At 45.2% G+C, this 12167-nt stretch overlaps 1 protein-coding gene across 1 annotated transcript in view; it reads right to left on the bottom strand.

Annotated features, from left to right (window-relative positions):
- The window catches only part of TFAP2D (transcription factor AP-2 delta), a 47561-nt gene extending 37567 nt beyond the window's left edge, over positions 1-9994 (bottom strand). Inside the window, exons 1-2 of the mRNA XM_026093835.2 lie at positions 9449-9994; positions 5861-5921 (exon numbers count right to left, since the gene is read on the bottom strand). Coding sequence (XP_025949620.1) covers positions 5861-5921; positions 9449-9994 — 607 coding nt within the window. The remainder of the gene's footprint in view (positions 1-5860; positions 5922-9448) is intronic.
- Between the last annotated feature and the right edge of the window lie 2173 nt (positions 9995-12167).

The following is a 12167-nucleotide window of genomic DNA, read 5'->3' on the forward strand; positions in this document are numbered from 1 at the left end:
TTTAAATTATCTTCAAATTATCCTCAAATGACCCAATAATTAATCTCTGGAACTAAATATTCAAAATTCTGGAACTTACGTACTTCGGTCAGGAAAAATATAGAGTAGGTAATTTTTTTTTTCAGTTATCCTTTTGTTTTCACCTATGAGTTAAAACTTTGCATCATGTAACTAGTCACATAAACCAGATCATTTCATGGCCATGAACAATTCTGGGAAAACGTCCTTCACCGCAACATTCATCTTAAGGAAGCACAGGAGTGCCTGTGTGCATAGGATATTTTTTAAAATATAAACTAGAAGATAAGTGTGGATTATTCAGTCAGGTTTAACATCTTATATAACCTAAGCATGAATACTCAGTGGGAATGATGAGGAGGTCAGCAGTTTTCAAGACTAGTCGCTTAACCACATACAGCATTTAAGAGAACTAAGAATTTAAGTTTAGACAATGCAAAATATACCCTGGGAGAAGCAAGGAACTATGGTGGGAAGACAATAATATAAATAAAGAGGATCCATTTCTGGAACTCAACTTTGAAGACTGCACCAATAAGCAAAAAGATCTTAAATCTCAGCCACCCAGGAGCAGCGGTCCACCAGCACGGGTGACTGCACTGCTGCGGAAGCTCACACCTCCCCAGCTCTCAGGGTGAAGGACAGGGACCCAAACCCCAAAGAGAGCCGAAAGAGAAGAAGCCTCATTTCTCTGTCACAGGCACAAGCCACAAGAACTTCCCCGCACTTTCCAATGACCCCTCCGGCTGTGCGTGCGCGCTGCTCGCCACGAGTTTTGCTCTCCGTGTGTGAGTGCGGGTGAGGGGTTGAGGCTCTGCCCACGGTGTCCCACGAGCTGCGCTGAGTGCGGGGGCAAAGGGAGCGATGCCGGCGCGGGGGGGGGGAGCTGGGCCCAGCCTGGGTTTGCGGGGTGAGGGGCATTGCGCTGTGCGTGCGCGGCTCCGAAATCCCCGCTCAGGTAGGACAAACCCGAGACTGTGCCGACCACGGAAGCCCCGAGCTCGGAATAGAACAAAAAGAGGTATAAAACACAACCTCCTTCGTCCCACCAGGGAGAGGAGAGCAGCACAGACCCCGCAGCGGACAGGATACCTGCCCAAAGGCTTCCCATCACCCTCCGTGTGTAGCCAGAAAAGGTCTCGCAGATCAGGAGGGGGGAGAAAGAAAAGAAAAAAGCCACAATCGCCTCAAAAAAAACATCCTCGCATCCCTTTCCTAAACTTTTCCCAAAGGTATCGCTCCCACCAGGACCGTTTTGGAAGAAACCAGCTCTGCTCCCTTCCCGACCAGGCGATGTCCTGGCAGAGCCCGCTGCAGCCCCGCTTCTCGGACACCTCCGTGCTCTTCCCCAGCCCCAAACTCCCGGAGACCTGAAACTCGCCGCCCGAGTTGGGGAGGCGGTGGCTTTAGTCGGCGGGAGATTATCTCAGCTGGAGCCGCGAGAGCCATTAATTAAGCCAGCTCTTTAGGATTTTAATGCGATTTAAATTGGCCCTTGGAAGAGGAAAGAAAAGAGGAGGGGGAAGAAAAAAAAGACAACAGTACTAATGACAGTGCATTAGGACCCGAACACAATGATAGGCTATTACCGGAGTCCCGAGGCTCTCGCGGGGCTCGGAAGAGCTGGGGAAAGGGAAGGGCGAGAAGAGCGAAGGGGAGGCGGCCGGAGCGGACCTGCCCCGAGGCCGCCTCGGCCGCGAAGCGGGCTCCTGGCGGGGAGATCCGCCGGCCTGACCCCGGCTCTTCCCCTGGAGCCGGGCGGGGAAGCGATCACAAGGGGGCATGTAATCCCCCGCATCTTTCCCACCTCCAGAAGCCTGGGTAAAGCAGTGGAAAAGTAGTAGCGCCCCTATTTTCTCCTTGTCGTCTGTGCCCAAATCTCTCCTGGCTTCACTCGCCTCCTACAGCCTCCTTGCCCAGAGGCTCGCCCTTAATGACTGAGTCATCAAGCGGCAGTTTAAGGACCTCAAATTAAAATTTGGGATTGGGGAACAGGATCAAGGCTCCGTGAGTGCCTTTCAGATGAGAGGCGCTACTACGACTCAGTACATAAAAGGCAGACGCTAGAAAGGGGAGCGTCTTTCCCCGGATTTTATTGGCAGACTTTATGGTGACTGATGCTTGAGCTTTTAAGAAGAAGATTTTTTTTTCCATTCTTTCCTTTTTCTTCTTCTTCGTTTTTTTTCTTTCTTTCTTTTTTTTAATCAAATAAGATCTGAGGATGCTTCTAGCTAGGCACTAATGCATTCGGATGTCAGTCACCTCTAAGCGATTTGACAAACTCAAGATCTCTTAAAACGTGCAGAGTTCAGATCATATTAATTCCCCAAAAATGTTTTGATTCAAAGTAGTTTGTATTTTATGTTGCCAAGGGCAATCGAAAAAGAGCTATTGCCGATAGGTTGGCCCTTCTCTCTTCATGGCCCAGAGGCGATAGCAGTATTTAAGCTTCTGAAATTAGCCTGGGGCAGGAACGATGGATGATCACAAAGCGAAACAAGAGCTTTTTTTGGAGTTTGCCATCTCGATTTCATAAAACGATGCAGGCCAAATGTCACTGTGTTGTCTTTTTAATCCAAATATATGGAGGTGAGGACACCAAAACTGCATACATTTCGTGTGTGAGGGATGGGGAAGAGACGAGTGTGGAAGGGGGCTTGGAGGGGAGCACTGTAAAAAGAAGACTCCACCAAAAAAAAAAAAAAAACCAAGAAAGAAAAGAAAGAAAAAGAAAAAAAGGGGGGGAAAGAGAGAGAGAAATCAAACAGGAATCAGGTTCTTCTGCTTTTAAAATGGCAACCTAGAGAGGAATTAAAAGGGAGTGGGTATGTAATAAAAGCCTGAGACGATTAATGGGAATGTATAAGAGGGGAGGGATTTTTTTAATGATTAAAAAACACAGACGACTCCTGTAAATAGAAGCTTCATTTCTTCAAGTGATTTCTTTTGAAACGAGCGATCTGAATATTCAACTTTAAGGCAAAGCTCCACTCTGTATGTACAACATTAATATGATCTCTGCAGAATTTGGTACTCAGAAATATTAACATATCAAAGCCACTGCCTGAGGCTAGAGAAGCTATCGATACACGAGCAGTAGGAAAAGTAAAGATTATTGGTTCTGATGGTTAGAGCAGGGAAGCTCCGGGCTAAATCCTGCACACCATTAACTGAAAGTGATAGCATGGGGATCTCTGCCCTGGAATCAGTGGCAAATATTTTCTCTAGCTAGTAATTAGCTCGCCAGCACCTAAGCCTTGCAAAAATCTTTTACTTTCCGAGCCTCATTAAAAGCAAACACCAAATCACTGCACTAAACAATCTCGAAGGCAGATGATATGTGTAATGGCAGCCAGAGATGGAAGCGGGGAACAGCTGTGTTTGTGAGGTTTGTCATCCCTCTCAGTATTAATACCAGGATTGCTAACCACGGCCCTTCCTAAAGACTGCTTTTTGGAGAGGCCTACAGAATAGTGTTTTCCCATGGGAAAGTTTTTTTCTTTCTTTCTTTTTTCTTTCTTTCTGTCTTTCTGTCTTTCTCTCTCTTTTTTCTTTCTGTCCTTTTTCTCTCTTTCTCTTTTTCTTACTCTTACTCTTATTCCTAATCTTACTCTTTCTTTCTCTTACTCTTTCTCTTCCTTTTCTTTCTCCTTCTTTCTTTCTTTCTACTTCTATTTCTCTTTTCTTTCTTTGCCTTCTTCTTCTCTTCTTTCTTCTTTCTTTTGCCTTCCTTCCTTTTCTCCTTCCTCCCTTCCTTCCTTCCTTCCTTGCTTCCTTTTCCTCTTCCTTCCTTCCTTTTTCCTCTCCTTCCTGCTATCACATCTAAAATACTCAAAAGCAATCTTTTCAAAAATATATGTATATATTAGTGACAAAAATAAAATAAAAAATCTGACACAAGATGTTTAAAATATTAGGGAAGCCACTCTCGAGTTAATATATTCTTATTGATGTATTACTAGAGGAGAAGTTTGATTTATTTATATGGGATACCGTATAGCGCTTAGGCGCAGGGTGTTTTGATTACTGCTAACACCTATCGCTTTTTTTGAAGTCGGACAAAATATTTATTATGTATTTTTAATATACATTTGAAACTTATACTCTCGCCTTTGATATCTTCCCTGAATATGCCAAGAGATAGATAGCAGTGCAGTAGTAGTTCAGCACTTAGATCAGGGTAGAGAAAAACCTTGAATTTTCATGCTGGATTTCCTTTACTATCAATCTTTAAATCCTTGAATAATTTGATCGCTTTAAAAAGAGGTAGAGAGAGAGAAAGAGAGAGACTTGACTACAATCCTCTGCACAGGTAATTGGAATCTCCTCAGCAGGAGCTGGAGAGCTGAATAAAGTGGAGTTGAGCTGAGCTGAGGTTTAAATCGCCCGTCAGCTGGGATGTGAGAACCGCAGTCAAGCACTACAGACACAGAACCCATCTGAAGGGGGTCCAGCCTTTCCCTCTCCCTCTTTCGGCTAACAGCCTCCGCTTCCTGGAGGTCACCTCTCGGATCAAAACCGAAAGCACTGCCTTAGGGATAATGAATATCAGCGGAAAGCCGAAAGATAGGGGCAGTGGCGCACGCACCGGCAGCACCCGGGGTTTGCTCGCACCCCTCCCGGCCCTGCCGCCCGGCCCGCCGTGCCCGGCCCGGCCGCCGCGGCCAGCGGAGCTGTCCCTTCAGCACCACGGCGCCGCCGCGCCGCCCGCCCGGCCCCGGCTCGGCCCCGGCCCCGGCCCCGGCCCCGGCCCCGGCTCGGCCCCGGCTCGGCCCCGGCCCGCCGCTCCCGCCACCGCCCCGCGGAAAGCCCGGACAAAGCCGCCCTGCCTGCGCCCCCGCCTCCTTTCCCCGCCGCGGCTGCGGTTTCTCAGGGAGCGCTTCCCAAAGGGGCAGGAGGCGCTGGGAGTGGAGACCCACCCCGCACCGATCGGCTGGGGATAACCGCGTGTGTGCCTGCTGTCCACTCCCTTCCAGATCTGCTTCTCACTCTGAGGCGATTGTCACTGCATAAAGTAGGTGGCTGGCTGCTAAAATCAGCTTTCTGCCACTATAGCATCACCTCACCTAAAATCTCTCCTAAATACCGCCTTTCTAGGTGGAAATAATGAACAAGGAAAGACAATAATTGAGCGAGAAAAGTGTATTCCAAGAAGTTGAGCCCCCAAGTAGCCTCTCTCCGATTGCATTATTCGTTTTTATACTGTGAATGAAAGTTTGGATTTTAAGCTTGTTAGATTATTTTCCTACATTAGGCCTTTAGACTTCTGTTTCTCTTCACAGTAAATAATGATAATAACACACCCCCAGAACACCCAGATTCCCCAAATGTGGAAGAACCGAGTAAGGGTTCAAATCTTCCCTCTAACTTCGACTTTAGATATTTTCATTAATAGCTGGTATCAAATAAAGTTACACTGTCAGAAGCAGGTTCCACACTGACCTGTAGCGTTATTGAAATCACATTTCCAAAAAAGCTCTTTCCTTTCACCACACGAGATCAAACTGCCAATTTAACAGCCCGGAGCCAGGGAGCACGTTCCTGAAACTCACTATCAACTCGGTTAAGCGGGGAATGATAAAACGAGACAAGAGAGCTCTGGATTCAGCGGGATTATCCGAGAGCTACCGAGGAACAGATCACTTGTAAAGTGCAAATGGACTGTGAAATGTGACGTGCTCTAAGCTAGTTTGGACATACTTCTGTCAAACGTCAAATTATCAGTATTTCAGCAGTAAACCCTAACTACGCTGAACAATTGCAGGCGGAAAGAGAGAGAAAAAAAATAGAGGGTTTTTTTATGTTTAAAAAATTAAAGTCACAAGTATTTGCAACCTCTTACCTCTTCTTATCACACCTCCTTGACCGTTCAGTACAAGTCCACACTGGGCCTCCACTGAGCTCTTAAGTAAGGAGGGAAAAAAAAGGAAAGAAAGGAAAGAAAAAAATCAGAAACTGAAACCCACAGCCAGATCACACAGCTTTTGTTTTATCACAGGACTCTTCTCAGGAACAGTAGCTAAGGTGGAGAAACACAATTATTCTCATCGAATTCAACTCGAAAACACACGGCCATCCTGCAGTCTGCCCCTACCTCATGAAATGCAGCATAATGTCACTTTCTTTGTTATTTAAATACGAGTTTCTCTTGGATGGAGGAGGTAGATCGGCAGTTCTATGTCAGGACAGAGAGACAAACAAGCATTCTTGAGAAAATAATGTGTTCGGCCCTTACAGATATGTACGCGCTCTACAATTGCATGAATATATGTGCCTTTGCATGCAGAAACTTAAAAATACACGGGTTTATATACTATATCTGTATGTTTACATACATGAATTTATATATGTTCGCATATAAATATCTATGTTTAGCGACACATATGTACCGACTTCCAAAGTGTGCGCAAAGTACACAAAGAGGAGCTGTTGGGCTCTGCCGGCTGTGCAAAGTCAAGGAGTGTAACAATGGGGACAAAGATATGCGTCTGTCTGCGCGTGTGTCTGTCCATAGGTGGGGGCGAATATGCATCTCTGTGCATGCACGCACGTATACACACATACACAGGCACATATATGTGCGTATGGCGCGAAGAACCCTCCAAAAACCAGCCTACGGGTTCTGCTGTATATCCGAAGGGAGCTCGTTTCTTTATTCTCCTGTTATGACTCTTATTATTTTGAGATCTTCGCCCTCCTTAACAAATATTTTTATTGGAATCATAAAAGACTTGAAAGGGTTGGGTTTTCTTTCGGTTTTCCTTATGTTGGGGGTTACAAAAAACACAACAAACCAAACCTAAATCTTTGCCCGGTGGAAATGTGTTAAAGACGCATTTTCCTTTACAAACAAACGAGGTATTGGACATGAAAGAGGCCTTTAAGGGTGTTAACCTACTCAACAGCCCGTGAAGAGTTAAGTAAATGCGGAGAGAGTCGGTGCATAATAAAAACCCCACTTTACAAAACAACCTTTACAGTCCTGGCTCTCTCCCCCACTTTCACCATATTGGCGCTGGCCCTGTAAGACCTTCCTTTTCAAGGCTCTTTTTTATTTTAAGTGTTCTGCCTTAAAGTGATTATGAAATCAATATGAAAAAAACTTGGCGACTGAGCATAAATTAAAGCGGTGATGGGAAAAGGTGTGACAGTTTTCTTTGTTGCCCATGGAAAATCTTTTTAGGGCACTGAAAGATGCCACTCCAGCTCCAAGACTGTTTGCATCTGTTAGGCTGACTTAAACCGCCCTCTAAACTATTGGACATTCACTTAAAATTCTGTGCAGGGAAAAGTATATTTACATTTGTTGCATTTGAAATGAGGCATATGCTGATGAACGTTTTAAAAAGAAAGACTAAGGGGAAAGGGGGAAGACTGGTTAGACCACAATTTTTGTTTAAAAGTGTTTGCGTGCAGTCCTATTTCTGTTCGCCACCAAAACGCTTCCCACTAAGCCCAAGGTGATATTCACAACAGTCCAAGTTTGTTCTGAATCACCTAAATCATAAAGATAAATATTAATATTTTCAACTTCTCACCGCTCAGGCTTTTCGATATCTCAATACATTTCCCTCTTCTTTTCGGAAAAGAGGAAGGAGGGAAATAAATAAATGGTTAGGGACAAAGACGTAAGTGGAAAGTGAGGATATTTATCTTTGAATAAAATGTGATCGAAAGATGAATATTTTAGAAAGAAAAGCTGTTTATTTTTTCATCTTTAAATAAATAAAATAAGAATGTGCCTCTAGCAGCTTAACCAACTTTTTTTTTTTTTTAAAAAAAAAGGGAAACATGTTGTTTGGTCGGATGACATTGCATAAATGACCAGTTGAATGGCACTAAGTCGAAAATTGGATAAACTATGGTGCTTTTTTGCCCGGGACTTAGGCATTGTCTGCTGTCTTGCAAACGTTCCTAATCCCCTCTTTTGAAAAATACAAGGCTTTGTGCCTGCCAAAGAAAAAAAATTTGTACAGATACAAAAAAATCAGCAGCAGACGTGGTTATAAAAAGGAGTAAATAGGTTTTAGTTGGGCTGAGAAGTGAATGGCAGATTTTTTTTTTGAGGGGGGTAACATAAGGAGATCCATGTGAAAAATGTAAACAAAAATGCCCAGAGAAGATAAAATTATATAGTGAATTTTAATGGAGAAAGCCAGATTTAAATAGTTAGCGTTTCCTCCACGCGGCCATGAAAGATAACATTTTCGTTGGGTTGTTGTTTTTTTTCCTCCTTTAAAAAAAATATTTTTTTCTCCGATGTAAATAGAGGGTTTGGGGTATCCTTTTTAAAAGGAAGAAAATAAGCTTTCTTAGTTCTACAAACTTCGGGGTTTGCGAGATTTTGACTCCTACATGTCTTTGGAAAGAGCCGGCTTTGTGTGAATGGGAACAAAACTAGGGGGGGGAAGAAAATACGGTAAATACGGCCAAATTTGGGAGCCTTCGGTTTTTCCGAAGAAGGAAGGCTTGCGTTTGATTTGGGAGAGCTCTCCGAAACGAGCGCTATTTACAGGAGGGCGTTGTTTTCAATTCTGAAAACAATTTTCATTTAAAGCATCAGCTGAATTTACCAGCGGCGAATTTTTAGTTGATGGGGAAAGGATTTCCGAGCGGGCAGAAGTCAGATTAGGATGCAACTAAATAGAGGCTTTTGACGGGTCCAGATCCCCGTTGGGTGGGGGGACAGATGAATGGATAGAGATAGGCACATAGAAGAAATCAACTTCATCTGTTTGCATCTCTCCCTATTAGTATCTAGATCTGCTACTGCGAGGGATTTTTATCATACTGAATATTTCTGACGAACGTTTGCTCCCGTTTATTTCTTCCCTACTTCACGCCTCAGAGTCCAACGGGGGGGTTGCCTTTTTATGTGTGTGGAAAAGCAGATTTTTTTTTCTCCTGCCCTGTCTTTTTCTGTTTTCCCACTTCACCCCTTCCTTAGCACATTTGCCTGCTATGTCGCTGCAAGTTATTCAAGAGGATGCGCTCGCCGAAAGAAAGGAAAAGTTTAAGAGAAGCAGGGAGGTGCGTTTGGTGTGGTTTGGTTTCTGTCTCTTACTAATGACTGTGATGAGGGTAATGCAGGCACACACACCCCGAAACCTCCCGACGAATCCCATGGTCTCCGTCTAAACAGAGACACAAGCCACGCTGTGAAGTCAGGAGCGAGGTTTTTTTTTGTTTGGCCAAGAAAGGCTACTTGCTTTTTTTTTTTTTTTTTTTTTTCTTTCCCCCACATTTTTTATTATTCTTATCCTGAAGGGGACGGGCTCTGGACCGGATTTGGGGTGAATCTTCCCTCCTTTGTATGAGCTACACGAGAGCTATTCTGAGCGGAGGAGGACGGGGAGGGTGCGGGGGGAGGGGGGCAAGGCAGGGGGAGGGGAGAAGAAGGTGCCTCGGAAGGAGCTCGCACGCTATTTACCTGCAAATCGTCTGCTCCCGAGGCTGCAAGCCCGAGGCTTGGTCCTGGCAGGAGTCTTTGATCTGGATGCATCCCATACTGGGACCCATGGCTCATAAGGGACAGGTCGTGGCGGCGGTAAGCATCTAAGCAGCCCAGCTCCCTCCTCTGCTCGTCCAGGCAGGAGGACTTGAGCGCCCGCGCATTGTGCAGGTTGATGAAGTCGGTGGGTTCCCCGTGGTGGATCTGCTGGTAGTACTGCTGCGAGTGGTGCAGGGAGTTGAGGGAGTAGGCGTCAGGGGTGACGGCCGGGTGGCTGTGCTGGAACTCGTAGTGGAAGGACTGGTGGTGCAGGGGGGTGTACTGGTGGTTAGTGGAGAAGTACGGGGAGGCGAACTCGGTGCCCGTGGTAGAGTAAGTGAGCGGAGACGAGGAGGAATAGGCGACGGTCGAGTTGGCCACAGACTCCAGGCATCCCAGCTGCATCAAGCGGTAACTGTTTGATCCATCGTGACGTATCTGAAAGGAAGAAGTGAAAAGAAGACCCAAAAACTGGAGGTTTGTCATTTAAAACCCCGGGTGCGGGTCTTCCAAGCACGCTGTCCTGCATCGCTTCTCGCCCTTCAGAAGCGTCTCAGCCTGCGAGCTGCAACCGCAGCAACAACAGCTCCTTTCCCACCTTGGGCTGGTGCCATAAAGGTCTGTTCAAAAAATCATAAACAGCCCAGCCTGCCCTTAACACCGTCAAGCGAAAGAAATTCACGCACTGAAATAAAAAATCTATCTATCTATTTGTCCGTCCATCCATCCATCTATCCATCCCCCTCCTGATCACAGCTGCAATATCTGGGGCTGACACAAAAAGTCATCAAACAGAAGAAACTAACGAGAATACACACAAGTCCCGTCCCTATGTTAGAGCGTTACACATTGAGAAAGCTTTGCCGCCTGCTCGCCTTTCTCCCTTCCTTCCCTTCCCTTTTTTTCTGAACCCCTATTTTTCTTTCTTTTTAAAATAACGAATCAGATCAAAAATCCCCCCCCTCCTTTTCCTGTGTTTCGAAAGAAAAGGGGAGTCCTGCTTTTTAGCGAGAACTCCCTATTCCTGGCGAGCTGGTGATTTCTCTCCACTTCATTATATTATTAGGGGTATTATTCTGATTTTCGTTCTGGCAACGGTTTTAACGTGGTAATGAGTTGCCCTTTCTGGCGACAGATGTCATAACGAATTTTCTCTCTATACTTCTTTAAGTTATCTCTGAAGCCGGATTATAATTAAATGTAACGGTCCAATATGGATTTAAAAAAATGGAAACAACCACACAGGCACATACACACACACATATGCACACACACGCACACACACATACACACACACGCGCACACACACACGCACACACACTCTCACACACACAAAATACCTCTGCATCGTGGACGAGACCTGGAAAGGTAGTTGACATTTTTTGGTTCTCCGAAAAAAATAAAAAAAGAAAAAAACTCTGGATAAAATTCCCCTCTCCAAATTAAAAAAATAAAAATAAAATTAAAAAAAATCCAAAGTTCATGTGTTTCCCCAATTTTTTTTAGAAAAAAATCTCTACAGACAGAGAGAATTTGCAATGTATCTGCATAGATCAGATCTCTCGCTTTTCCATGCACCTCCTTAAAAACCTGTAGGAACAAAATTTTCCCTCTGCACAAAAGCTGCTCCCTGGATCAGATTTTGTACTTGCTGGGTATTTCTTTGGCTGATGTCGTAGGTCCCTTGGTAATATAGAAGTTTTGAAAATTAAGCATCAGCACTGAGAACTGGGAGGACAATAGATAGAGGAGCTTCATCCCAGGAGACAAGGAATAAATATTGTATCTTCGCCTAATAAGGAACTGTAGGTTCTTTCAACATTTTTATACATTTTTCTCCTCCACTCTTTAGAATGCTTTTTCTTACCCAGGCTAATATGGGAGCTAATCTGAGCGAAAAGGGTATTTTGTATACATTTTATTGGGAAGACATAGAGTTAATGTATATTAATATATATTATTAAAACCGTCCTTTTCAATAGGTAAGTGCTCCTTCCTGTTGATTATACTGCTTTTAAATATTGACCAGCATCTAAGAATGCACATTTGTATGTGTGTCTGTTTAACTGTATTTTTTTTCCTAAATGAAAACTCCGTGGTTTGTTTTGGTTTTGTTTTTTTTTCTTTTTTTTTTACCCTTGAATTTACATCGAATTTAAGTCCACCCCACACTCCAACCTGCTCGTAAAGCTTCCTAACGTGCTCTCTTACAAGCTTCTTTAAATAGCTTTTTCAAACATAAAACTAGGGTGAGATCACAAAGTATCACTGCAGCGACATATTATATGGAATTATACATAATATACATATAGACCTAAAGAGTTGTAGCTATATATAAGGGGGGGGGGGGAGGAAGGGAACGGGGGAGCTGAGGACCATCTTAGCTGTTTCCCCTGCAAAATTTGTAAGTGCCGCTGTGTGTGAGCGGCGGAGGCTGCGCAACGCCGGGTCGCAGCCCTGAGGGCTGGCGTTGCTTGTTGCTGGGGGCCGCGGAGCTGCCAGCCCGGGACGGATGCGCGGCGGCCCCGCGGGCGCGGAGGCACCGCCCGCCCCCGAGCTGGGCGCGGTACCGCCCCGGCGGCGGCGCCTGGCCAAGCGGCCCTTCCCGGCGGGCTGGCTCCGCGGAGGGCGAGCCTCCGCGAATGGCGAAGCCCGGAGA

The sequence above is a fragment of the Dromaius novaehollandiae genome, chromosome 3 (genome assembly GCF_036370855.1).
Source record: "Dromaius novaehollandiae isolate bDroNov1 chromosome 3, bDroNov1.hap1, whole genome shotgun sequence".
In the NCBI taxonomy this organism is placed as follows: Eukaryota; Metazoa; Chordata; class Aves; order Casuariiformes; family Dromaiidae; genus Dromaius; species Dromaius novaehollandiae.